General features: G+C 52.2%; 12 protein-coding genes across 12 annotated transcripts; 5 read left to right on the top strand and 7 right to left on the bottom strand.

Annotated features, from left to right (window-relative positions):
• Window positions 1-130: 130 nt before the first annotated feature.
• On the bottom strand, window positions 131-496 carry PtrM4_000380 (uncharacterized protein; the record flags this gene model as incomplete). The annotated part of the gene is made up of 1 exon (XM_001941657.1): window positions 131-496. One exon carries the CDS (start codon window positions 494-496, stop codon window positions 131-133), a length of 366 nt encoding a protein of 121 aa, XP_001941692.1.
• Window positions 497-3512: 3016 nt separating this feature from the next.
• PtrM4_000370 (Tymo-45kd-70kd multi-domain protein) lies at window positions 3513-5163 on the bottom strand (the record flags this gene model as incomplete). The annotated part of the gene is made up of 5 exons (XM_066102537.1): window positions 3513-3533; window positions 3602-4302; window positions 4393-4818; window positions 4870-5017; window positions 5065-5163. 5 exons carry the CDS (start codon window positions 5161-5163, stop codon window positions 3513-3515), a joined length of 1395 nt encoding a protein of 464 aa, XP_065964739.1.
• A 2121-nt stretch (window positions 5164-7284) lies between these two features.
• Window positions 7285-7817, bottom strand: PtrM4_000360 (TT-ORF1 multi-domain protein; the record flags this gene model as incomplete). The annotated part of the gene is made up of 4 exons (XM_066102536.1): window positions 7285-7390; window positions 7441-7516; window positions 7575-7749; window positions 7800-7817. 4 exons carry the CDS (start codon window positions 7815-7817, stop codon window positions 7285-7287), a joined length of 375 nt encoding a protein of 124 aa, XP_065964738.1.
• A 491-nt stretch (window positions 7818-8308) lies between these two features.
• Window positions 8309-8865, bottom strand: PtrM4_000350 (CFEM domain containing protein; the record flags this gene model as incomplete). Its single annotated transcript, XM_001941660.2, has 3 exons — window positions 8309-8448; window positions 8514-8682; window positions 8752-8865. The coding sequence occupies 3 exons, from the start codon at window positions 8863-8865 to the stop codon at window positions 8309-8311; spliced, it is 423 nt and encodes a 140-aa protein (XP_001941695.1).
• Window positions 8866-10007: 1142 nt separating this feature from the next.
• On the bottom strand, window positions 10008-10283 carry PtrM4_000340 (CYSTM multi-domain protein; the record flags this gene model as incomplete). Its single annotated transcript, XM_066102535.1, has 1 exon — window positions 10008-10283. The coding sequence occupies one exon, from the start codon at window positions 10281-10283 to the stop codon at window positions 10008-10010; it is 276 nt and encodes a 91-aa protein (XP_065964737.1).
• A 1568-nt stretch (window positions 10284-11851) lies between these two features.
• On the bottom strand, window positions 11852-12892 carry PtrM4_000330 (RNA-binding protein (RRM domain); the record flags this gene model as incomplete). Its single annotated transcript, XM_066102534.1, has 5 exons — window positions 11852-11904; window positions 12050-12329; window positions 12354-12477; window positions 12530-12586; window positions 12807-12892. The coding sequence occupies 5 exons, from the start codon at window positions 12890-12892 to the stop codon at window positions 11852-11854; spliced, it is 600 nt and encodes a 199-aa protein (XP_065964736.1).
• Window positions 12893-13490: 598 nt separating this feature from the next.
• On the bottom strand, window positions 13491-15214 carry PtrM4_000320 (GlcD, FAD-FMN-containing dehydrogenase; the record flags this gene model as incomplete). Its single annotated transcript, XM_001941663.2, has 3 exons — window positions 13491-14525; window positions 14592-14978; window positions 15038-15214. 3 exons carry the CDS (start codon window positions 15212-15214, stop codon window positions 13491-13493), a joined length of 1599 nt encoding a protein of 532 aa, XP_001941698.2.
• Window positions 15215-16658: 1444 nt separating this feature from the next.
• On the top strand, window positions 16659-17118 carry PtrM4_000310 (uncharacterized protein; the record flags this gene model as incomplete). The annotated part of the gene is made up of 2 exons (XM_066102533.1): window positions 16659-17067; window positions 17114-17118. The coding sequence occupies 2 exons, from the start codon at window positions 16659-16661 to the stop codon at window positions 17116-17118; spliced, it is 414 nt and encodes a 137-aa protein (XP_065964735.1).
• Window positions 17119-17380: 262 nt separating this feature from the next.
• PtrM4_000300 (uncharacterized protein) lies at window positions 17381-17998 on the top strand (the record flags this gene model as incomplete). The annotated part of the gene is made up of 2 exons (XM_066102532.1): window positions 17381-17579; window positions 17628-17998. 2 exons carry the CDS (start codon window positions 17381-17383, stop codon window positions 17996-17998), a joined length of 570 nt encoding a protein of 189 aa, XP_065964734.1.
• Window positions 17999-18873: 875 nt separating this feature from the next.
• PtrM4_000290 (Fork-head-N multi-domain protein) lies at window positions 18874-20589 on the top strand (the record flags this gene model as incomplete). Its single annotated transcript, XM_066102531.1, has 2 exons — window positions 18874-19274; window positions 19377-20589. The coding sequence occupies 2 exons, from the start codon at window positions 18874-18876 to the stop codon at window positions 20587-20589; spliced, it is 1614 nt and encodes a 537-aa protein (XP_065964733.1).
• A 429-nt stretch (window positions 20590-21018) lies between these two features.
• On the top strand, window positions 21019-24287 carry PtrM4_000280 (HemY, Protoporphyrinogen oxidase; the record flags this gene model as incomplete). The annotated part of the gene is made up of 5 exons (XM_001941666.2): window positions 21019-21399; window positions 21452-22141; window positions 22194-22679; window positions 23119-23717; window positions 23768-24287. 5 exons carry the CDS (start codon window positions 21019-21021, stop codon window positions 24285-24287), a joined length of 2676 nt encoding a protein of 891 aa, XP_001941701.2.
• Window positions 24288-24677: 390 nt separating this feature from the next.
• On the top strand, window positions 24678-24920 carry PtrM4_000270 (uncharacterized protein; the record flags this gene model as incomplete). Its single annotated transcript, XM_001938975.2, has 1 exon — window positions 24678-24920. One exon carries the CDS (start codon window positions 24678-24680, stop codon window positions 24918-24920), a length of 243 nt encoding a protein of 80 aa, XP_001939010.2.
• Window positions 24921-25903: the final 983 nt, after the last annotated feature.

The raw sequence follows: 25903 nt of genomic DNA, 5'->3' as shown, positions 1-25903 counted from the left end.
TTGACATGAAATGGTGTGAAAATCTGATTGGCACCAATTAGTATCACGAAGTATCGTCACGGTCTTGAGCAATGTAGGATACACGTACAAGGGAAACATCCTATGGGTCGGAATCGCGAACGACAAGCGTTTAGGCCCTAGGGGGGTGGCACTTTTGGTTGGGGTCGTTGGTGCGGCAGCTAGATCCCTGAGGGTCGGCATCTGGCTCAGCCTCTGGCTCACGGACGACAATAACCTCTGGCTCGCGAGCGACAAGAGCCTCAGCTCTAGGAGGGTGGCACTTCTGGTTGGGATCGTTGGTGCGGCAGCTAGATCCCTGAGGGTCGGCCTCTGGCTCGCGAACGGCAAGAGCCTCAGCCCTAGGAGGGTGGCACTTCTGGTTGGGGTCGTTGGTGCGGCAGCTAGATCCCTGAGGGTCGGCGTTGGGTTTGGCGTTGGGAACAGCAACTGCCATGGTGATGACGGCAAAGATGGTGGCGATGGTTGAGGTCTTCATTTTGATGCGCTTGTGAGAAAAGAGTCTCAGTTGTAAGGTTGATTGTGTGGTTGATTGAGTTGGTGATTGATGGTTGGTGATGATGAGAAGAATGGGTTGCGACTGGTGTGCTTTATATGTCTTTCTTCATGGACAGTCGGTCGTTCTCTGGCCTCTTTACCACTGCTGTGGTCGTCATCTCTGATGTTGATCCACTCCATATTCCGGTTGGGGGAGGTTCAATAACACCCGGATGTCTCAGGATCGTGGAACGCGTCTGCTCACTCGCGGAGGACCGAATCTGCTTCCAATGGGTTCACGCGGAAGCAGGATGAGATAAAGTTTAAACGTTCGGGTAATACAAGAAGTGGAGTTGGAGTAAAGCGGAGTGGTACGAGGTTTTCTATCTCAAACGGACAAAGAAACAGTCTCTGAGCATCTGCTGCTAGAACTGGGAATGAGGATTCTAGCGACCAGTTCTAACTCAGGTGTCGTCTGAAGTCATGTAGAGATCCGTAGTGAGTATTACGAGTTCTGAGATATAACGGTATCGACAGGAAGAATATCCAATAGGAGCTGGTCCGCCTGCATCTGCATGAAGGTGTAACTTTGGGCATCATTGACCCCACGGATGTCTTCGGAGAACATGAGGTGCCTTTACTCCATATCAGAAGACCACGACTTCTCGTATTGCGTAGCCCAAGAGCGTAAGCACTTGACGTCTCTTTGATCCGCGGGGAATAGAGTCCGCTGAACAGAGAATTTTGGATAAGGTGCAACATGTCTACGTCCAGATCATATCACTGAGACTTTCAAGTCGTTATGCATCAAAGACTCCTAGATTGTTCAGGTAGAGCAATGCTAGAAATTACTGCTCTGTTCAAAGAGAAGTTCCGGAGCACGAAGCCCAGATTCTGGCCGAATATGGAATACACATACCGATGATCTGCAATTTCCGGCCAATCAACGTAAACGATGCTAATTCTCAGGATTTCCCATAGATCGCCCGCCATCTGATAATTTGCGCACTGGAAATTTGCAGCGGGGTCTTGGTTTGAGCGATTCCAAGTTTATGGAGCAAACCTTGGAATGATGTAGTGGCCATTACAGATACCTAACAGTGCACCATATACATGAAGTCCCCACGATAGATCCAAAGACGCCCTTTACAGTCAATGTAGACTCAAGAAACACCATGAGATAAACGGAAATACCCGCTAGACGTGTGTTCCAAGCCTGGATCACTCGTATCGCACTACCATGAGATCGGCCGGGCGCGCTGCGGTTCCAGAACATCACCGGCAAGAAACGACGTCGGCCTCGCTTAGACGACAGAATTGGCCGCGGCAAGCTAATGCAGAAGGAGCTCAGTATAGTTTCACACGACAGTCACGCGGCTTCACATGACGCGGCATACACCCTCGGCGCCGTGCTTGCCGATGAGCCTCCATCCACCCGCCAGGAAGGATTTCGTGACCCCAGAAAGATTACAGTATAGGAACATTTCAGGTGCTGCCGAACACTACAGACAGTCTGCTTGGAGCGAAATCAGCCATCTACAATGTAGAGACCCCATTCCTCCATCAACCGCTGTGACGCGTCGGGTATCTTCAGCTGATGACGGTCCAATCAATCCGTCGACATCCCAGCACCGCGCTCTGCAAGCTTAAGCCCGGATCACGGCCGGTTCAAGTTCCAAGGTTACCAAGTGGGATGATTTTGTACGCCTGAAGCCTCATAACGGATGCCAAGACTCTTCGCCGTTACCAACATTGCCTGCCGCCAGCTCTCACATCCAATCTCACACACAGTACTCCAAGCCACTTCGCCTAGGTACCCCTATTTGCCTGGAATTCTACGGATGATCTTCATCCAATCTATTCTTGGTTCTCTTTCCCCCTCTTTCTCCCTCCAATGCGTTCTTGCTCTTTGCCCCCCTCTTTGTCCCTCTGTCCAATCACTTCTTTGCTCTCTCTGTCTCTTACCTCGTACTTCTTACATCAAGCTTGCGAAAGCAGAACAGGGGGATACGTGGATCTCAAGGGGACGGTGGGGTAGGCAGTAGTGAAGTGTTGGGACTGAGACAGATCTTCCATTTCTCCATGAACCCCTCAACTGCAACTACCGCGGCCATAATCCTCCTACCATCCTTGAATTCGCTGGACTCAGCCCCGGATGTATCCAACACCCGCCGACACGTCTTCTCATCCTCACCCCAACCTCCCACACATCGCACTTTTGTCCTTGTCCCAACTTTTCACCAACGAGATCGTCGATATTCACTCTTACCAACTACACCTTTCTGCATAGCCCTCCCACTCACCGCTCGCGGCTCCATACTTCCTCTTCCCATTCGTCCACCTACCACTAAGTCCACCGCTCATACACGCAACTTATTCTCACAAAAAAACAAACACCTAAACCCCATACCTCTATCCCCCATATCCCCTGGTAGTCCACCTCATGCAGTAGCCGCGCCGTAATCCTACCCGTCAATACTTATGGAAAACATACATGGTATGACTGGAACGCGTTGGTGTTGCGCAAATGTGGTACACTGCGTGCGGCTATGGTAGGGACGTTGTACGAGAGGTCGAGGGTGGTGACACGGGTGTGGTACTGGGAAGGCTGAGAGTTTAGGTTGGGTGGGTTTAGTGACAACTAGGAGGTGATACGATAGTTTTAAGGAAAAGAAATGCCAACACGTGTGAGTGGCAGGATTTTATTATTAGAAGAGAAATCAATCTACTATCTGTACTGATTAAGAAACGAGGAGGAAAGGAAGGAGAAAGTGGGATGGTATCTACCTTCCCTCGCCCACGTTATTCAGGAATCTAAGTTCGTAACCCATTAATCCACTCCGCCGACTCCGCAAAATCCCCCCATCACGGAGGTAAGCTCGGAAAGCTTGACAGAACTTCCATGAAATTCCATGATGCACTGTTCGTACACGAAATATAGGTACCGTAGTCCCGTAGAAGAAAGAAATTCCCTCCTATACACCGCACCCCTTTAGAAGTTCGTAGAAACCCCCGCCTTACTTCCCCCATTCCCATTCCTCATACCCTCTCCCTCCATCTCCACAGCCCCAGACCCCCCACCACCCCCACTCTTCCTCAGCCCAACCCTCTCCGGCTTCAAACTCTCCTCATGCAACTCCACAGGCGTCGTCGCACTATTACCAGCACGAATCTCCTCTCCACTCAACTCCGCTGACCTTGTAGACTGCAACACCTCATTTGCACCCAACTCGCTGACAGGACTCCTCACGCCGTCACTGCGCGCATCCGGGTTGCTGAGGCGAAAAGTCGGGGTGTTTGCGGCGGTCCAGATGTGTGGTGTTGACAAGCTTGAGACGGGGGATGTAGGCGATGACATGGGTTGATGGGTGGGATGAGCGGGTAGTTCGGGGAATCTGGTGTCGAAGTTTCCGTGGTGCTGGTTCTGAGGGGGTGGTTGATAGTAACGGTTAGCTCCTGCAGCTCCTCCATCGTGAGGGTATCCTGGGTCTGGGGTCTTGAATGCGTTATGGATGGGTGTTTGCTGTGGGGGAGGCAGTAGAGCGTTACTGTAGAGTTCGGCTTTGTTCATCTGGGGCTGCGTGGCTTCGCTGTATCGATTGTAATTTGTGTCGTCTTGGAGGACGGGGAGAGTGGGCTTGCGGTCGGTGTTGTGTGTCGGATCCCACATGTTTGCTGGAGAGGGCTTGAAGACTTTGCGTTCGCGGCGGCGCATGAGGAAGTAGATCAGACCGGCGATGAGGGCGAGGCCGACTGTGCCGCCAGCTGCTGTTCCGGCGATGGTGGCCGTACCGAATGCTGGCGGGTCTGCAGGACCGGTAGTTGAGTTGTTGGGGCCGAAAGTGGTCGTGGGTTGGGCATGTGCGTGGGCGGTATCTGTATTTGCCTGTCCAGAACTTTGGCCTGGTTGATCGTTATTTGACGCTGATGCAGGTGCAGTCGTAGGTTGGCCTTGGTCTGTCGATACGGTAGTCTCTGTCGGATTTGCGGGGATAGCAGCTGGAGGTCCGTCGCCTGACTGCGATGATTGTTGCGGTGGAGAGCTATTTGCTGCTGAAGTTGAGGTATTTGCAGCATTGCTACTCGGTTTTGCTGAAGTACCAGCATCTGTCGAACTTGGTTCCGTGGTTGGTGTAGGCTGGTCTGTCGATGGCTCGAACGAAATAGCAACATTACCACCAGTCGTTTCCGTAGCAGTCTGCATCGCCGGGCTAGTACTTGAATCTCCAAAGACATATGTGAACCAGTCATTCAAGTTGCCATCCACCTTAAGAGGCCATTCTTCCAGATGTGTACATTTGCCGTGCATGGTGATTAATGTGGCTGCCCGAATTAGCGCTTTTCAATCCAGCTCTACCTCCCGAACTGCCATACTGTAAATTTCTTGATCAGACACACAATCACTGATCAGGCACGAGCCATAGCCCTTGGAGAAAAGGTTCACATAACCTTGATGTTCACAGAAACTGTTGAAGTCATCTGCGCAGACGTCTCCAACTGTGCCGCCGGCGATGCAACCCTTCTACAAAGTGTCAGTCCAAAAGATAAGCTCGATGTTCAAATACTCACTGTGCAGTCCGGTAAGATGACGTTACTCGGATTCGAGCAGTCAAGACCAGCGGTCATGGCCACCAGTAGAACCAAAGTCACAATCACCGCCTTGATCATGATGAAGAACCTGCTTCAAACGCCGTGTCAAAGTACAGCTCGAATCGTCGCCAAAAGATTTTCAAGTAGCAAGTCCAGTCCAGTCCAGTCCAGCGACTATAACCAACTAGCTCCAGCCTTACCCCACCACTTGTTTGCTCCCTCCCCAAGCGCTCAGCCCAATTAGCGCTCCCTCCCCAAGCGCTCAGCTCAATTAGCACTCTCACCCCAGCAAGCGTACTCTCTCACCTCGCACCCGCCTCACCCTGCGTCGCCCGCACAGCCTCACCTGTACACCGGAGGTCTACCCAAAGAAAGCGTGTTTTCAACGATATTTGTGCGACGGCTTGGTTGGCGGTAAGCTGTATGTGACGGTAGGGTGTGTGGGAGGAGATTTGGAATAGGCGGGTGGTTGTGTGACGGGCGAGGAGACTGGAATATGGGTGGCAGGGTTCCAAGTGTAGGGTGTTCACCGGTTTTTATGAGGTGTGTTGCTTGTGCTTTCATGCTCTCGATGTTGACGTTTTCGTCTGTGGAGGGGGAATAGATGGGGATAGAGTGTTCGACCATATTATCATTCTCACCACATTGTCGCTGGAAGATTCGCTGTATGTTCTTCGCTTCATCGTTCGCAGATTTCCTCCTCTCTCGCAATCTCTGTCTTGAGCAAGAAGCAGCATCCGCTAACTCCCAACCACACCATTCCCTAAATCATCCTCCCTTCATCCCAGCCTCTCCTTCCCCTACCAGCACCACCACCAATACCCCTCCTCAAACTCTCATACTCGCTCTCGGCCTCATCATCATACGCCCTCGGCGACCGTGACTGTGGCGGCACCGGAGGCGGTGACCGTGACGTAGGTTGAACGACTCTCCTCGGTTCCCTCCTTAAACTCTCATACTCGCTCTCCTCATCATCATAAACCCTCGGTGACTGAACTTTTGGCGGTACCTTCGGAGGTGGCGGTGGCGGCGATGCAGGCGGAGGACCTATACTACCTCCTCTCCTCGCAGCGCTGAAGTTAGGGCTTCTAGGTTGTTGAGCCGAAAAAGGAGGAGGAGGAGGAGGAGGAGGAGAAGAAGGACTGACGCTTGTATATCGCTGATCCCAGGTGTTTGTTTCGTACTCTGGTTCCGTGTTTGCAGGTCCAGGTCCAGTTCCAATCCCAGTTCCAGTGCCATAACCGTACGCATTCCCACCAGCACCGCCACCACCGTAGTTTTTCTCCTGGATCCTCATACCCACATCACCAGCAGCAGCAGCACCAGCAATAAACCTCCCACCTCCATACCACTTTCCTCCCCCAACCCCAAAACTCTCCCCTGTAGGTGATCCAACCAACGTCCCTTCCTCTTCAAACCCATCATCTCCCCTACGTCTATCCATCAACACCTCAATCCTACCCCCCACTCCCTCAGGATGCGTCGCATCTACCAAAACCGCATTCTCGACGCGCAGCTTTTTTGCTTTCTTCTTCGAGCGGTAGTATAGGAGGGCTAGTAGGGCGAGAAGGATGAGTGTGAAGGTCGCGGCTGTTGCGGTGCCTGCGATGGCTGGGGTGCTGAGGCTGTAGGGTCGAGGAGTTTGGAGCGGTGTGGTGAATGGAAGGGATGGGGATAGGGATGCCGTAGGGGAGGAAGTGGAAAGTGAGGGCGAGGAGGAAGTTGCGGATGAGGAGGAAGTCGGTGAGACCGAGGAGGTGGACGGATACGTAGAAGGAAGATAAACCTCCCAACGTTTCGGCACATCCGTCAACGCCAAACCAACTTTCCCGCAGTTGTACATCAGAGATTCGAGAAACTCTTCTCTCCCCAAATCCCCATAACATGCATCGAGCACACACAGCTGATCAAACTGCGTATTCTGCGCCAGGGAATTGCTGGCGTGGCAGATACAAGATAGGTCACTGGGGTTACATGCTGCGTGGGGTTTTGTGCATTTGAGGGGAATCTACACGTATTGTTAGTTGGCCGTGAATCCGGACGAGGGGAAGGAGAGAGAGGAGGGATGGGGAAGAAGATGCACACACCCCACAAATCGGAATCTGTATATCAGCGGGTGTTTTTGAAATTGTCGATACCGCTGCTACCGTCGTGGTTCTTGTAACCAACCGCGTTGTCGGCGTAGCCGTTGTTGTTATACTATTCCTCGTCGTTGACCCACGCATCTCCGTCGCTTCCATCAGTGTACTCGTCTTCGTCTTCGTCTGCATCCCAGGCGCCGTCTCCGTACTCGGCCCAGTGCTGACTTGCGTCCTACCCAACCCAATCGTTGAAGAGGAGCTAAGTGTATCAAACATCCCCCATTCACCAGTGATATCGCGTAGTCTCATTCCCAAGTCGACGCAGCCTTTCTTATACGCCGTTATGAATGCTAAATTGCGTGTTAGCCACTTCCTCTCTCCCTCTCTCTCACACACACGCCCACTTACCCTGTCGATCACGGTCTTCCGAGCATTCCTCAAACACACATCGTGCGTTGAAAAACTCATTATCAGTCAACGACTGCGCTCGGTTGCATACACAACGGAAGTACGCAGTCTCGTTGTCTAGTAAGTGTTCGCAGTGGAGGCGGTGGGGTGGGGTGCGCTGGCAGTTTTGTGATATCTAGCACAGTCAATAACGGCGCTGTGTGGAGAGAAAGACAGGGGACGTACGGCGCAGGTGAGTACCATTGTAGGGCAGGATATGAGGTGACGACGTTAGAGCAGGAGCTGGATGCAGGCTGTGGGATGGTTATAAGCTTGCAAAACGGCCTTGTTGTGTTGAGTCATGCTTCGAATGAACAACATGAGGGTTCTCGAAATGCCGTTTGCAAGTATCCACGCGTCGACAAACACTCCCGCCATTCACAGAAGTGATTCGTCGGGTGAGGTGTCTGTCGTCTGTGCCTTTACCAATCCACAAAAGGTATCCTTCAAGCGCGATACCCACTTTGCGCGTGTAAAGTAAATCTGTCAGTAAAATAACATAGCCAGCGAGGTAAAACAGCAACACTACCCCAAATTGCAAAATCACACCGCACCAAATAAACAGCCACGCCAGAGGAAGAGAGAGAGAGAGGAATCTATTATCATTACTGTATTTCGCATCATATCCGTATCACATCTTCATAACCACATGCCCATGCCCATACCCATGACCACCCTTTCGTCCAAATCCTCGTTCAAACCCTCACCGCCGTCGTCGTCACCGCAGGTCCCTCTTCCTGTTCCTGTTCCTCCATCACCGGAGCAAACTCGACAGTCCTATTCAAACTCCCATACTCGGGCTCCATGCAAACCTTTGCAAGAAGTTGTTTATAATCTGCCTTGACATTAGCCCTCATCCTCAACCCCAACCCCACCCCCATCCTCTTCGTGAAAACTTACTAGCAACACCCCCCGCCGTACACTCGGCCTTCCCAGCCTCACCATCCAAACACGGCTGCACAGTACTAACATAACGATCGACTTCGCTCTGTTCGAGTGTGCAGATGCAGACTAGGTCACCGGGAGCGCATCCGTCGAAGAGGCCGTTTGTGGTGGCGAGACATTTGGTCTGTTGGGCGTGTGTGTTAGCTGGGTGATTTTTGAGGAGAAGGAAGGGTAGGGTAGGTGGGGAACGTACGGCACCGCATGTGGGTAGTTTGGATTGGCGGGAGAGTAAGTGGGTTGTTGGTAGTGTGTATACAGCGGGAAAGATAGTGAAGATTGCGAGGAGGGAGCTGGTGGCGAGTTTCATTGTGTCGTCTGGAGTGTTTGGTTTGTTTGGATGTTTGGTTGTTTAGATGTTTGGGTTGTTGGGTTTTGTCGTGGTTGGGCGTTGAGGTAGGTAGAGCCGAGGTACGTTTTTATGGTGAGGCGGAGGTGTGGAGTCGATGGCGGCGGAGTCGGTGGCGGTGGAGGAGGCGGGCAAGGTAAGTTTATATTCAGCCGCTCGACACTTTATCGTCTCCGATGACGCGGTGCAAGTTGACGTGCGCTTGCGTTTGCCTAACGTCAACTCCGGTAAGTAGTAGCACGTAGCCTCGGAAGCAGGTGTCCACTTGTCGTTCAGGGTAACAAGAACCAAACTTCAACAAAGAAGAGGGTCCAGTCAATCGGAAGACCTGCCCTGCCCACTCTTCTTTAAACGATCAACGAGGAAATCTTTGCCCTAGCAACGCGGGAACTGTGTGCGACAGCCGGGTTCTCGTCATACATACGGTGGGACCGCCTCTATAAACTATTTTCCCCGCCGCGTTTTTGTGCACCTGACCGCTGCCGCCGATAGTAGGCGGCTATCGCTGTAAAAAAAAAGGTTGGGTTCAAAACAAGGTTCCCAGTCGTGTCAAGTGCAGGGTCGTGCACATGCGGCTGCATCTTTTAGCTTCCGCAGAGGGGGCTGGGGCCCAGATGACGGAAGGGGCAAAAGATGGACACGGCATTGTCCAGGGAACGACGCTGTAGGTAGCAACGCGCGTGCGGCGATGATGCTGGTAGGCACCTCTCCACCAGAGCGATATAGTTCCAAGGAACTTAGGCCAGAAGAATAGTTGGTGAGAGCATGTTGCGATTAATTAGTTATATTGGATTGGACATTACAAAAAGTGTGGTGTCTGTTGTTGTGCTTGCATGCAGATACAATAGGTTCGAAAGCTTCTCGACTCTTTCACCGCGACCGCTGACTGAACTTCCCATCTGAACCTTACTACTACTGCCATCCTGGAAAAGAAGAGAAAGGAAAAACAAACGAAACCCCCGATTATCAAATCTACACAGCGCGCGTTCGTTCCAATAGCCTCTCGCTCTTTGCCGATATCGTTGAATGAGAATCTCGACCAGAACAACGTTCTCCTCGGCCAACCCAGAAATTATCAACCCCTACTCCACAACAACACCCCCTTAGAACAAACAATCCAAACAACAACAACACGCCAACCCCGCGCACAAACCCGCAAACAACCCACCACCACCGCCACCTTGTCTCCTATCATCCTGATAGTAACCCCCCGGCGGCGGCGGACCCTGCTGATACTGCATCTGCTGACCGTACTGTCCTTGCGGGGGACCATATTGACCCTGCGGAGGACCATACTGGCCCTGTTGTTGGTACGGGTTGGGGCTGGCGCCGTAGTACTCTGGCTGGCCGCCGCCCTGGTTGTAGTACGAGGGTTGCATGCCGCCGGGCGCTGGACCGGCGTCGTGGTGGATGGGCGGGGGGGTTTTGGGGGTAGGCTGGTGGTGCGCCTTCCTATGGGGTTGTGTGTTAGTATGGTGTACGTGGTGGGTGAGTGTGATTAGGGGGTGAGATGATGTGTGTGAGACGTACTGGTTTAGACATATTTGCGGTTTTTTGTGTGTGTGATTACAAGAAGATGTAGATGTAGTGGAAGAGTGACTGCGTCGTCAACTCGAAAAGAGACAGATGTTGTCGTCGGCGACGCGTTGTGGCAAAAGACGGGTAATGTTTCGTGTCGGCTGTTGATGAGCTGTGCTGTGCTGTGCCGTGCTTACTACTCGGACGTTACTCCTGACCGAGTCGTGCGATGTAAATCGGAGTGAATTGGAGTAAAAGGAGCGGAGTCAAGAAGGTCAAAGGGTAAGAGGAAGGAAGGAAGAGACGAAAGTTTTAAGCAGGAAAGAGTGACAGATGTGGTCAGAAAGGATTGATCCACGCATCACACACCAAATGTCGCGGCATGCGAACGAGCGTGGCTGAGTAAAAAAAGTGGCGGATGCGCTAAACCCAAAACATGGCTAGGCCCACCTCCTTAGCCACCCTTGGACACGCAGCGCTCATCCTTTTCTCACTCCGAACCCGACTTATCCGTCGTTTGTGCATATTTTAGCTTCCTAGATTTAGAGAAATGCATGTTGGGGGCGGCACAAGGCGGCAGCGGGAACTGACTGCGGCAGTGAAACTATACGTGTTGTCTGCGGCGACTCAACTTATACGAGGCGTACAACGTTTCCAAGCCACATAGCCTCACAAATGTACGTGATGGCTGCTGTTGGAAACGCATATTGCAGAAAACAACGCAAATTCTCAACATGGGTGCAGACGGTCAATTTAGGCATTTCTCATTTCAAACATCCGTGAATCAACACATGTTCTGGACACTGCACCTTGACATCGCATTCGGAATCGCTTTATTCACATCAAACGGACATCACCAATGACGACATTCAATAACATTAGTTGAACATGTTGTATTATCAAAGCATGTGCTCGCAAGCGGCAGTATACGTGAGCATGGTGTCACAATCACAATGGAAATCTATATAATCTGAGTACACAAACCTTTGTTTTATATGTTCGCGTTGGGAGTGGGCGTCGAGGAAATAGCGTAAACGTGAGATCGGGAGGCATCGAAGGGGAAAGGGAGGTGGAAGTGTTCGACGTGCTACGGACCGACCGAATAGTGTACAGGACGCAAGGAACTCGAACCGTATCGACATCGACCGATCGACCGAAACAAGGCGACAAACCGAATCGAATATAATCGCCGTAACCGTTCGCCAAAGAGAATCCGTACCGAGCTTTTCGACTGCTGATGCATTAATGTCGTGGCAGGACATAGAAGTAAATCTAGCCTCCACTAATAGACGTAACAAAACCCAAATCCCTCTCTCCTTCAACAAAACACCGTGCTGTAGCAATTTTGATAGCACTCGTGTCAATACTGGCCTTGTGTAGACAGTGGCGCAGACAGACACTGCCTGCGGGATGCATGGCAGCCTCACCTCTACTCGGCCACATCCAGATCCTCGTGCACTGGTGGAGGGGGAGACTCGACAGCTTGATGTTGATCAGAATCATTCGTCGTCATGGGGGTCGGAGGGCTCACTTTTCACTTCGCCGGCCGGGTCGGCAGCGCGGTCGCGGTCACGCCGGTCGTCACGGTCACCGCGGTCGCGATCGCCACGATCATCTTCGCGATCACGCACATCCTTCATCTCGCGGTCGCCATCGATGGGGCTCCTGGATCGGTCGCGATCACGGCGGTCGTAATCGCGGTCGCGACGTTCATCTTTGCGAGGGGAAGCACCACGCTCGCGACGAGGAGACGGGCTGCGACGCCTAGGGGAGCGAACACCACGGTCCGCACGATCTCCGCGGTCGGATCGGTCGCCACGGTCACCGCCACGCTCCGAACGCTCACCACGGGGACGGTCACGACCGGAGTCGAATCGCCATGATGCCGATGGAGGAGTACGGGCCCACTACGGCTTGTTAGCTAAACACACGTCATCAAGAACAGCCAAACTTGCCTCAATCTTCAACAAGTCGTCGCGTCCGATGCGCTTGTTGTGCATCTCATGGTATGCGTCATCGGCATCACGACGAGACTCATACTCTACGAACGCAAAGCTGCTGGCCTGTTAGAGCCCGGGTCGTTTGCCTAGGTCAAAGGCTAACTCACAGTCTAGACGATGCCGAACGGGGGGCTGGAATGTCGCAGCGGACAAGGCGGCCATAGCTTTAGGTTGGTCAGAATTGCTTCTTCGTATCGAAAGACGGGGAGGTGCAAGTCGGTGCGCAGGGATATGGAGAAGGAGAGGAAGCGGCGTCGCGCGAGCAAGCTGCCAGAACAGCTGCTGGGCGGAATGACAGAGGGTGGAGTATCGGAAAATCGGAGACTGAATTGGGAAACAACGATGCGAGGTCATCGGACTGGGACGAAGCCTTGGGGGACATACCGCTCGAACTCGTAGGCAAGGTCGCGAGCGCGCGTGCCGTGGCCGAAGCCGGTGACGTAGAGCGTAGTGCCGCCGCCGCGAGACATTTTGTAACTGTCGGTTGTCGCGTAGAGATGGGGAGGAGTACTAACAAACTGGGGCTTCAGCAGCTTGCGTGCGACTCGGATGGGTGAGGTTGATGGTCGAAGGTTGCGAGCGGACAAAAAGACCTAGAGGCAGCGACAAGCTTGGACTAGCGCACTGGCCACCTCACTTGGCAGCCTCACCTCACGACGTCAACCGCCGTCACGACCTTGGCTCATGCAGGCGTATTTATTCGTTATATTGATATTACTCGGCTATGCCTGCAGGTTTCGCCCGGTTCCAGCTGATTATTACTTGGCACAGCTTGCATGATGGCGTTGCGTCCGCTTCAGCTTCTTGACTACAAGAGCTGAGGTTCGAGAAGCTGCGATGGGACTCGACTAGCCGATCCATAGTTACGGATATACTCAACCATCGATCGGCATGTAAGATTCTTGAGTTCCATCATATGCGTGAAGTTGAAGCTTTTTTCAATCGCATTGCTGCAGCGACAAATAACACCATTAACACACATCGTCTTACCACACTAGGAAAGAGGTCACACGAATCACATGATATCCAACGTAGTACTGCACAACATAAACATTACTCTATTAAGCTCTATGCAGAAAATGTGCCATACGGAGTGCCCTCAAGTTTGAAGTATCCAGGCTGCAGCTTCTGGAATACGCCTGTGGGATCGTACTTGTTAGCAATGTCCTTTAACTTCTGCTTATTCGCAGCTCCATAGCTGCCAATAACATCTTGATATGGCGACGCATAGTTCATGTAGATGTAATCGCTATTGAGATCTTTCTTCGCTGCTTCTTCGACGAGACGTTTGTACAAACTGTTGCTAAAAGACATGATGCGCTTGTTGTCCGCGACGTTCGTCCACATAATGGCAAGGTTGGCGATAAAAATTGGGCCGTCATCAGGGTTGAGGCCGAGTGCGTTTCCACCGTCCTGTTGCATTTGTTGCATAGCCGGAACTGTAATTGCTTGGAATGAGAGAACAGGTAGGATTCCCGCAGCGTCTTCAATCACGGGAAGCATGTCGAAAAAGATGTCGATGAAGGACTTGAATATGTCCTTGTCGACCTTGAAGGTGCGATCCCAGTACGTTTCTTGGATACCATTCGGAGCTCCGGCGCCTAGTGTGTTCGCCAAAGTCGACATGTTGGCAACAGCGGTTTGATCGAATATGGCTGGGATAGCTTTCCATTCATCGAAGACGGGTGGCCATGGGGTGGGATCGGAATATTCCAGGTCCTCGGCTGCAATCTTCATCCCGTTCTGGAGCGCAAATGAGACAATCTGAGCTTGCTTGGTGTCTTTGCCAGCATTTGTCGCGTAGTTGTAGTAGGCCGTGTAGACTTTATCCCACTGGTCTTCAGTATGGGCGCGTTGCCCTCCCCACATTGGACCTTGCACAAACGTCCTCATGTTGAGTTTAGTCACAATGCCAAAGTTGTTGCCGCCTCCTCGCAGAGCCCAGTAAAGGTCTGGGTTTTCAGTAGAACTTGCGGTTACGATGATAGCCGAGGCAGTGACGACATCGAACGAATCGACGTTGTCGCAGGCCCATCCGCGTGCATTGGCATAGTGGGAGATGCCCCCTCCGAGAGTCAGTCCAGAGACGCCGACCGACGAAATCTACCCCAAGTCAGAATATACTCTTTTCTCGCAGGTCGAAACAAGACAAAGTAGACAGTGACTTACCCGCCCACCTGGAACTTCAAGTCCATATTGCTCAATCCAGGGGTAGACATCACCCCAAATATTTCCAGGTCCAATGGATGCAATCTTCTTATCCGACGACAGCGTCTTCTCATTCAGCTTCTCCAGTGCAATCGTGATACCGCCTTCAATGCTCGATCCACCCGCAAACGCAGCATGACCACCTCCTTTTACGGCAAATGGACATTGTGTGAGTCGAGATAGCAAGACGACAGCCGAGACCTGCACCGCATTTCCCGGTTTGAAGACACAAAAAGGATTGACGGCGACTTGCTGGGCGGCCCAATACTCGCTGGTGAAGTTATCGTATGTCGGAGTTCCTTCCGATAGCACGCTGCTGTTCCCAAAGGCAATTTGGAGAGCACTACACTAGATTCGACATAAACATTGGGTCTCTTCGCGACGATCATCTATTTCAGGAGACTTACGGCTACCGAGCAGGCTTTGGGCGAAGACTGCCCCACCAAGTCCGCCAAACCGGGGACAGCCTTGATGTTGACTCCGCGCGCAGATAGTGCTTCGGTCACATTGAAGTTGGGGGGCTCAAAGGCGCTTGACAGGGAAGCAGCAGCGAGCGCGCTTACAGCAACATCAGCAAGCCTCATAGTTGCTATTTGCGGGCATACAACGTGAATAGGGAACCTGGTACCGACAGACTGGATCTGAAGTGCAGGGCGCCATTGACATTAATGTAGCTTTTCCATCTTCTCCGTGGCTGCAATCGACATTACCATCGGCGCATCCACCTGGTGCGGCGCCGACTAGTTGACAGGCGAGGTCGAGATCAAGCGGCTCGTTAGTAGACCGTCACCGAAGCAGGCACGGCGCCCGTGCGTGTGTTCGTGGAGAAGGGGCTAGCTCGCTGTAGGATATAGTGCCGGCGTGGCGAATAGCTGTAGTCTTCACCCCAGCATGATGAGATATGCATTTTTAGGCGATGTGAAAATGAGGTTGGAATATGAGAATTGATAGTGTAGTTAAGGACTCTTCGGGTAGTTGTATCGCTTACGATGGCGCTTCCAATGGCTCAGGTTGCCGTGCCTCAGTTATGCTTCGTAGCCTTGTTCTGACTTCTATGGTAATGTGTACGAAAGCTGACGGATGACAAAGGGAGTGCCTAGAATTCAAAGCGGCAAGACACCATGGGTACCCAGATAGCGTTGCGAAAGGTGGGTAAGGGGAAGGCGTCCGCGAGCCGCCCCTCCAACTTTGTAATTCGTAGGGAGAAGCCGCAACAACGCCACTACGCCGACAATACTCTATCCTTGCCAATGGCCGCATGCATGAGCTGGACTGATTACGAACCAGAGCTGAATTTTGTGGCGGCTTGTATCGCCGAGATTAGACGCGCAAAGCTGCTTGAAGATGGGATTGCAGTTTCGCCACGAGGAAAGGACGAGCGTGCGGACAGAATCTATCAAGTGAACAGCCAGACCTTAGCTATCTCCAATCGGCATCTTGCAGGGGCTTCCTGAGAAAATCTAATAAGATGCGAGCAGCGCGAGAGTCATGCACGCACAGTACTCCGACACCAAAGCTAACGTACATTTAAGGCGTCCTGTGGGCTTGCCGACGCTCCTCCGCACCACGGAATCAAATGCGCTAGATGGCGAACATGAGGTGGCGTGACGGCTCCACGGTTCGCCTCTGCACCAGCAGCCGGAATCTGTTCGTTTGAGCAGAGCACATGAGGTCGTCGCAAAGAAACGCGATTCCATACTCCAGGATTCCGGAACCGCGATCCATGGCGGCGGAGATCACTGCGTCTCTCCTCTACGTGGTTGGACACGGGCTTGGCCCCCATGCAACCCTGTTTAGAAAGTTGCAGGCTATCGCGGCCCTTGTCCTAGGCTTTTCCTGGGCGCTGATGGAAGCCCTTGCATTGTAAAGTGGTTTATCCCGGTATTTGGTCAATCAAATACCAGATCATCTACGTCCTCGAGCGGCACGGCTCCATCCGCCAGACTTGAGAGGGATGTCCTTGGAATCCGCCGTATAATCAACATCATCATTGTCTGTATTGTTTCGCCTCCTTGCTTTCCGACCATCATGTCGACGGGTGCCGATTGGATTGCCCAACATGATCTGCTGCGGATTGACTACGCCATGCTCTCGATAACATCGACTGTCTTCGCGATGCGGGCTGGCATACAGCTATGGCGACGTAGGCATATCGAAGCGCAAGACATCCTGCTCTGCATCGCTTTCCTAGCCTACCTGGCGTTCACCATCCTCTACATAGTCATCACACCCATCTTCTTCAAGATCCAGGCACTCCAAGCTGGCCAAATCGCGCCATGGCCTACCATGATGGCAGACATCAAATTCACATCAGAAGTCATGTGGCAGAGTGGTATGGAGTACTGGACATGTCTTTGGTTTGTCAAATTCTCGCTATTGGCGCTTTACAAGAAGCTACTGGCGGGAATGCCGAAAGCTTACCTCTGGACTTGGTGGGGTACGCTAATCTTTTGTATTGTGGTAAGTAAGGGTACGGACTAGAGTCTGAGGCGCATTTCATCCCGAGACCGTCTTCAGCCACGCGTGACTGACACCCGGCAGACTTGGGCCACATGTATCATAACGGGGCCGGGATTAGCGTGTGATGATACCAAGAAATTCTTCAATCAAGGAGTCTTGTGTTCTTCACCGGCCGAAACTCGTCGACAAACCGCAAACCTTTACTATGCGTACGCTGTGGATACGCTTACTAATTTGATGGGTATGTCGAATATGTAATCCCCTGAGAAACTTCCGTTAATAAGACAGTCATGACTTTACCAATCAGACTCATCTGGAATCTCCAGATGGAAAAAGCAAAGAAGGTAGGATGTGGTCTGTTGTTCGCATCTGGTTTTGTGTGCATACTCTTCTCGACCATCCGTATCGTCCAAGTCGGTCAAGACGGAAAGCCTCGATCGCCAGACCCAAAATGGCTCACAATGTGGACCATCATTGAATGTTCAACAGGTAAGAGAAACATAGACTACTTGGCGCACGTTATTAACACCTCACCAGCCGTCATCATAGGCTGTGGCCCAATGTTCGCGTCAGTGATGCCCAAGAGCAAGACCCGGCCTGCCAACCCAGTCTCATACGATTCACACGGCTATGTACGACAATCACCCAATCGCTCAGATGAGTCCGGAAGTCACCGCTTGAAACGTATGCTAAGCTCCAAGAATCGAGAGAAGACTGGTGGTAAAGGGACGGAGAATATCAGCGTATCCAGGACTGGACATGATAGTCAAGAAGAGCTGCCAGAACGTCGGACTGGAGGCACTGGCATTTTGATTACGGAAGAGCTGAGGGAACAGCATGAACAGCGTTTGGAAGAGGATCGGCGGATGGAAGATGCACGGCTGAAGACTGAGCAGTCGAACGTATGAGGTGGTCAAATAACGGTTTGGATCTATTAAAGTCACTCTATGCGCAGGAGGAATGGAGGAAGAACAGAAAGTGCGGATCCACCATCTGCTGCCGATGGGACCACAAGCTCTTGAGAAGGAGCAGAGTCAGGGCGTAAGGAGAAAATAGGAAGGACCGTAGGGATTACCCTCTCTCACATGTCCGATAGTGATGGAGATTGCCCTTGATCTGGGTGAGTCACTCTGGGACACTGGAATCTTCTTCCCTGGCAACTGGATGTCGCTTAGTCAGAGCCATCAGAACAGGCCAAGACAAGTGCTGAGTGTTCCTGTGTTTTCACCACGTGTCCTAGACACATTCCAAGAGCAAATTACAGACAGATCTGATGGGTAAGCAAATGAGTCGTGGGCGATAGAGATTAATGCTAGACCCTCATAGACAATAGGCCGGGTGGCAAATCTCATGATGCGTATACAAGACAAACTGGCAGTATCCCTATAGCGGAAACAATGGTAGTGACATTATTCTATTGTCTGGCGTGAAAGTGAACCCTGGAATTGTATTGGCCTTGGCGGCATGAATCGGGCGGCTGAACTATGGCAGGGCTAGTGGGGCGGCAATTGCCGGGCGCGATTGCGCAGAACTTGAACGCAGACGTCTCCAAACATTAACTTGATCTCCCCCACACACTCACCACGTATATGCTAAACCTGCTTGACACGCGCAAGCACTTTTAACGACTGACGACTTTTTCCCCACGACCGTGATAAAAGCACACGCGACCGTTCCACGTGCAGCAAGTCGCGTCTTTGGTTGTTCCCCTTGTTTCTCGCCCACCGCCTCATCTCGAATCCACGCGACTTTGGCCGTCCCAACACCAGCACACACGCACGCGATGGCTCTTGACTTTTCGAGCGACTCACCTATGGCGGCGCAGCTGCAACAGGTGGTGCAGGCCAAGCTTGCCGAGTTTGGATGGACGACAGGCGGCGACGACACGACGCTGTTCGAGTACATTCTGCTCATGCTGGCCAACGACAAGAACGAAGCGCAGGTCGCGGCGGAGCTGTCAAACGATCTTCTTGATCTCGGCCCAGAAAACACAGAGACGCAACAGTTTGCGCAGTGGCTATTTGAGCAGATTGAGCGTTTGAAGCAGCAAGCAAATGGCGGCGGCGGCGATGGACCCGTCGCGCAGTCGATTGAGAACAACCAGATGGAGAGCACATCCCACGACAACTCGGCATCAGTGCAAGATACAGAAATGGAAGGTGCATCAGAGGCACAAGGCGTCATGTATGGCAACACCTCATCTTTATTCCCCTTTCAGCCTCGGACGTCTAAAAGACGCCCAAACCGCCTTTACGATAGAGATCAGCAGAGTCTAACAAGGAACAGCCCCACAGGCCCCAAGGCGATGCGCAATGGCAGCGGCGCTCAAGCTGCACGGCCCGCACGCGGCGGTCGCATGCTTAACCAGCTGAACAAGAATATGGACCGAAACCACGACTCAGTATTGCACCGTGTGCGCGGCGCTGGAGGCGGTGTCGGCCGAGTAAATGCGCACTCCCGCGACCCGCCCAAGGGTCCCCGGGGACAGAACATTGGCCGTGGAATCGAAGCAATGGCGAATGGTCGCGGCATGGGCAACGCCACCATGAACATGGGCCAGAACAATATGGGTGGTATGAACGGCATGCCTATGGGTGGTATGCCTGGAATGCCGATGAACCCAATGAGCGGCCAGAACAACATGCCCGGCATGGGGCTCAACCCTCAACAGCAGATGGCCCTCATGCAAATGTACGAGCAACAAGCGCAGATGATGCAGCAAATCTTCGCTGGCGGCCCACCCACCGCTTATGTCAACCCCAACTTCCAAAACAACCGCGGCGGCAAGAAGCCACATCGCGGCCAAGATCGGTCGCACCAGGGCGGACGAGGAGGCATGAACCCAAACGCAAAGCCGTTCACTAAGAAAGAGGGCGAGGACGAGACCATGACGGATGGCCCAGGTGCAGACAATGGTGGCATGGACGTCGAGCTGCCTTCTGGTCGCCCAGACCCCTCAGTGACCATGTGCAAGTTCAACCTGCGATGCAGCAACCCCGACTGCCACTTTGTCCACCAGTCGCCCGCTGCAGTACCCGGCACTGTCGTCGACATGAACGACTCGTGCGATTTCGGTGCGGCGTGCAAGAACAAGAAGTGCGTCGGCAAGCACCCATCCCCAGCGCAGCGACAGAAGTTCCAGTCCGAGCAGGAGTGTGCCTTCTGGCCCAACTGCCGTGATCCCTCATCGTGCCCGTACAAGCACCCCACGTCCAAGCCGTGCAAGAACGGTGCCGACTGCACTGTCGAGGGCTGCAAGTACGGACACAGCACCATCATGTGCAAGTTCAACCCGTGCCTCAACCCCCGCTGCCTTTACAAGCACGAGCCTGGCCAGAAGAAGAACAACACTAATGTGTGGGTTGCCCCCAAGGAGGGTGAGCACGTGAGCGAAAGGAAATTTGTAGACGAGGAGCAAAAGGAGGAGCTCATCATCCCCAGCAAGGATCAAGACATGACGCAGGCACCTCCCAATGAGAGTGTTGATGTGCAGTCATAGAGTGGCTGCCAGGTATATATGGGGGACGTGGATATGATACCAATCGGGAAAGAAAGGGGAGGACTTGGTGGACATGGTTGAGCATTGTACTATAAGTCTGGATATGGCTCAATGAGGCGTTATGGGCGGGGGCATTGCCCTGAGGAGGAGAGATTTTTCTTTTGCAAAATGGAACCTTGTTTCTAGCGGCCGTTATGGCTGCGCTCTTCTTCTTACACACATTCTTCATGCATATGGTGACGGTGAATATGTCGTGCTAGCTCCATGTATGGCATCGGCCCTGCATATGAATCGATGACGGCAGCAGCGGGTGGCCCAAGCTCGGACATTTTGGCCGAACGTCGACATGCGCAATTGCTCTCTTGTGAATGTCATGTAAGCTTCTGGTTGTCGCCCAAACGTCCTCATCTCGCGACCAATTGAACGGCAATGCGGTTCCAGAATGCCTCACAGAAGACGTTGAAGACCGTTGCCGCACGCCCCGTGCTTGCCTCTCAATCGCTGTTCACATGCCGCCCGCTACTCGCATTCAGACATGGCCCCCGCCTCGTCTCGCAATGTCGCTACCATTCCACAGACCCTGAGCGGATAGCCGTCCTTGGTGGAGGTATTGCTGGTCTTAGTAGCGCGTATTATGTCGGCAAACAATTTCCCAACAGCGAGATTACGTTGTTTGAGGCGGGCAATGACCCTGGGGGGTGGATTAGGACGAGACGTGTTGATGTCAAGGATGCTGAAGGGAAGGAGGGGAGTGTATTGTTTGAGCAGGGACCTAGGGCATTGAGGCCTGCTCCTGCTACGGCGGCCTTGGTGGGTTGCGTGCTATCGTCTGATCGAAGTCTTACTAATGTAATGTGTGCAGATACAAGAACTTGGTCTCATAAACGATGTCACATATACCAAGCGCACTGATCCCGGCGCCACGAACCGCTTCATATACTACCCCGACAAGCTCAACCGGCTCCCGTCCAAAATGCCAATTGAAATTCCAAACTTGATTTCTCTCTGGCGATCGGGGCTGCTGGCCGGTTTCCTGGGCGTCATCAAAGAGCCATGGGAAAAGACGCGACCAGCGGGCCTTGTCGATGAAACAGTTGGCTCCTTCATCGCCCGCAGAATGGACAAGCGGTTAGCAGACAACCTCATCTCTGCAGGCTTCCACGGCATCTACGCAGGCGACATCTGGCAGCTCAGCGCAAGGACGTTGGCGGCGAATCCGTGGAACCTGGAAAATACATTTGGCAGCGTTATTGGCGGGTTTATCAAAGTGCAGAATGACGCCGTTGAGCCCCGGGGGAACTCGTTCGTGCATGAGTGGGATAGAAATCTTATGGCGAATATGAAGAAAGAGCTCGAGGTCGACGAGGGATTTTGGTCGAATCTGACAGAGAGTACGCAGTTTTCATTGCGGAATGGGTTGCAGCAGCTGGTCCGGGCGCTGGGGGATGCGGTGGAGGATCTGGGGAATGTGAAGGTTAAAACTATGGCGCCGATTCAGAGCTTTAAACCGCTTTCTCAAGACGGCAAATTAGGCGTTGAAATTGTGTCTGGGGTAAGTTGTCTAAAAATACTCCACCGTTAATATTACTAACAAATCGTCACAGCAAGAAGGCTCCACCTCAACAGAGTCTTTCGACCTCGCCATCTCCACTCTCCGCGAAAAAGACCTCACCCCCTACGTCACAGTCATGACCATCAATCTCTATTACCCCAACCCCCACCTCCTCCCCGTCGAAGGCTTCGGCTACCTAATCCCGCAATCCGTGCCGTTTGAGCAAAACCCCGAGCGCGGCTTGGGTGTAATCTTCGACTCGTCCGCCATCAAAGGCCAAGACACCGTCTCGGGCACCAAACTCACCGTCATGATGGGCGGCCACTGGTGGGACGGCTGGGAATCCTACCCGACCGAAGAAGAAGGTCTCGACATGGCAAAGAGCCTGCTAGCCCGCCACCTCAACATCACGGATGAACCAACTGCGCATTATGTTAATCTCGCAAAGGATTGTATACCGCAGTATACGCTGGGTTATCAGGATCGTCTGGCGGGGTTTGCGGAAAGGATGAGTGGCGAGTTTGGGGGGGAGAGTACGGTTTGTGGGGAGTCAGTTTAATGGTGTTGGTGTTAATGATTGTGTGGCTGGGGCGTGGAGTGTGGCGAGGGAGTTGAAGGATGGCGGGTGGATGGGGCGGAGTTGTGGGCTTGATAAAGTGGGGATGGGGGAGCGGTGGATGGTTGTTCCGAGTGCGAGGATGAAGTTTGCAGATAAGGGGGGGGAGAGATTGAGAGGTGGTTTGAGGATGTGGTCTTTTTCAACTGAGAGAGAAAGAGAGAGAGATGGGAAATATGAACACGATTAATGTGCAAATACGGTAGTGGGAGTGGTGTGTGACGCCCTCCCCCCAAAGTAAAACAAGACAATGGCAAGGCCGGGTAACGTTACGTGATCAATAGTATATAAGTGTATATGTAATTCCTCGTTTCCTATTCACTTTTTATTTCTCTTCCAACTACAAGGCTTACTTTGTTAGATAAAAGATAAAGTCTATGTCACACAGACCAACACGCTCAATCTACAACATCATGAGCTATCCAGCAACCACCCAATCCAGAAAGCAATTACAAGGATCACAAATACAGACAAAGCTAGCTACAAAAAGCCAAACCAGCATAGACAACTATACACTATTGTTAAGTCAATCCCAGAGAGAGACAACAATAGCGTAGAAAAGATAATCCCATATAGGTTCAGACCATGGGAAAGTCTTAACTACAAGGTTACTGTATCAAAAAAGAGCAAAGAGGAAGAGGCAATTGCACACACGGATTATATCCTATCAAGGAGCGGAGATAACTTCACCGCAATCTACTCAGATGCCTCACAACACGACAAGGGAATAGGGATCGGCGTAGGTGTAGTAGCGTACAGCTCCACCCACGAAGAAACCTTTTCTCAAAAGACAAACATTGGATGCTCCCAACTAGTCTACAACGGTGAACTAGAGGGGATAGCACAGGCATTTGAACACGCGGCTACAGTGGCACAAGAAGGCCAAGAGATCTACGTATACGCAGACAACCAAGCAGCAATCCATAGGCTTAACAACCTATCGGACAACCCGGGACAACAGTGGCTACTAAGATGCATCAGAGCTGCAAAGAGAATAACGACAAAGAAAGCATCGATCCACCTGCAGTGGGCCCAGGACATAACGACGTCAAGGGCAACGAAAAAGCCGACACGCTAGCAAAGGAAGCAGCTAAAGAGAGACCAACAACATCGACCACAGCGAGCCTAGCCTACTTAGGCACAGAAATCAACAAAATACAAAAAACAGAACAACTGATGGAGTACAAGAGGTATACCGACAGGCCCACCAAAAACAGAAGCTCCTACTCAAGGATCTTCAAGCTCAACACACATACAACAATCAAAGTCCCGAAGGGAACACCAAGAGAAATCTCGAGCGCGTTCTACTCACTCAAGCTAGGACATGGATACTTCAACTCCTACCTTAAGAGATTCAACAAGAGAGACTGCAATCTATGTATATGCTACAAACCACAAACACCACAGCATCTACTTCTAGATTGCAAACAGTACAAAACACATCGAAATACACTCAAAGAAGCAATACCACACAGACCCATCACCCTCCACTCCTCCTCCAAACAAAGACAGGCATCAAAGCTACTCTAGCCTTTATTGCAAGTACTAGGATTGGCACGAGAAAATGGCACCTTGGGCAAACCACCGAACAGACAGACACTGTATAAAACTACAAAAACAATATTTCCTTATCTAAAAGAGCCCGCTGCTACATCTCTTTCTATTCACCACACTGCTCTTTAGCACCCGCGCCAATGGAAGACTAGCTCTGAAATTGGAGTACGCAAAACACCACCCAAATTGTACAAGACCCATAGAAACTCCACAACGACCATCATACATAGAACGGCTTAGCCAAAGTCCTACATAGTCACCGACTGATACAGGACTCTAATGGAAATATAATAATAATAATAATACAACATCATGAATTTCTTCCTAAACTTCACGCTTGCAATCTCGGAGCTCTTTGCATCAAATATGGGATTAACAACGGCGACGGCCTCAACATTCCTATACACGCCTATGGTCGCTATAAAAAATGGCGACGTACCAGGCTTCCACAACGATGTCCACGCCCAAGACATCTTCCGAGAAATGCCCCTACGCCACACCGCCAGCGCCCGCAACCAGGAAAGGCACACGGCAGGCCAGCAGCTACAGGCCGTCGTGTGCGGGGAGACACGAAACGCAGGTATCGGGCTTCTCGCAGCCGGGCAATGAGAGCAGCGGAGCGAGTGCTAGTGAGTAATTGTTTATATTTGAACGTTATTCGGCCGACTTTGCGCGCAAACCAAACCAAACGCAACAGCAACAGCAACAGAGACCACCAGTCCTACTCCATCTCCACGACGGCGCCGGCTGGGTTAACAGGAAGTGGCAGCAGCGACGCGCGGTATAACAGCAGTTTCCTTGTCTCAAAATCCGTACACATGGACACACCCGCCGTCGTCTTCGTTGCGTATAAACTACCGCTTGGGTTCCCCTTTGGTTTCCTCGCCGGCGCCGCGGTCGAACGGGCGGGACTGACGAATAATGGGCTTCGTGACTAGTGGATGGCGCTGCTGTGGATACCTACAAGAGAATATTACTGCGTTTGATGAGGATGCAGGGCGTGTGACACTCTTCGGCGAGTCTGCGGGTGGGGGTGGTGTGGCGGCGCAGATTATGGCATTTGGAGGAGACGGCAACGAAGAGGGGTGGGGGGAAAGGGCCGGCTTTTCCATGGCGCAATTATGCAGAGTGGGACGATGGGCATGGGGCGGACGGTTTTGAATGCAGAGGGCAGAGAGGCGGCGTTCCAGCAGGTGGTGAATGCCACGGCCTGTGGCGCCGCAGACGACGTGGTGTAGTGTTTACAACAAGTCCCCACGAATGTACTAGCAAAGGCGTATCCAATGCAACCCATATCATTCACCATGCACGACGATTTCCTGCCAGACCTACTATCGACGTTACTTTTACAAGGCCGTTTCACCCACGTGCCTGTTAGTTATCCTAGGCACGAACCGCAACGAAGGCACTAATATTCTAGAAATTCCCTTGATGCCATCAAGACACCCATTAACACGGTGTAAGACTTTGCCGCTCAAGTAACTAACGGGTCCCGGCTATCCCGCGTCTGTCTCGTACACAAAGCTCTGGAATCTCTACGGCGCCCGACGTTGTCGACAATAACACTACCACCACCAGCAGCGTCTTCGCCG

The sequence above is a fragment of the Pyrenophora tritici-repentis genome, chromosome 1, assembly GCF_003171515.1.
Source record: "Pyrenophora tritici-repentis strain M4 chromosome 1, whole genome shotgun sequence".
Lineage (NCBI taxonomy): Eukaryota > Fungi > Ascomycota > Dothideomycetes > Pleosporales > Pleosporaceae > Pyrenophora > Pyrenophora tritici-repentis.
Note: the sequence above shows the minus strand (reverse complement) of the source record. Positions and strands in the feature narration are given on the sequence as shown.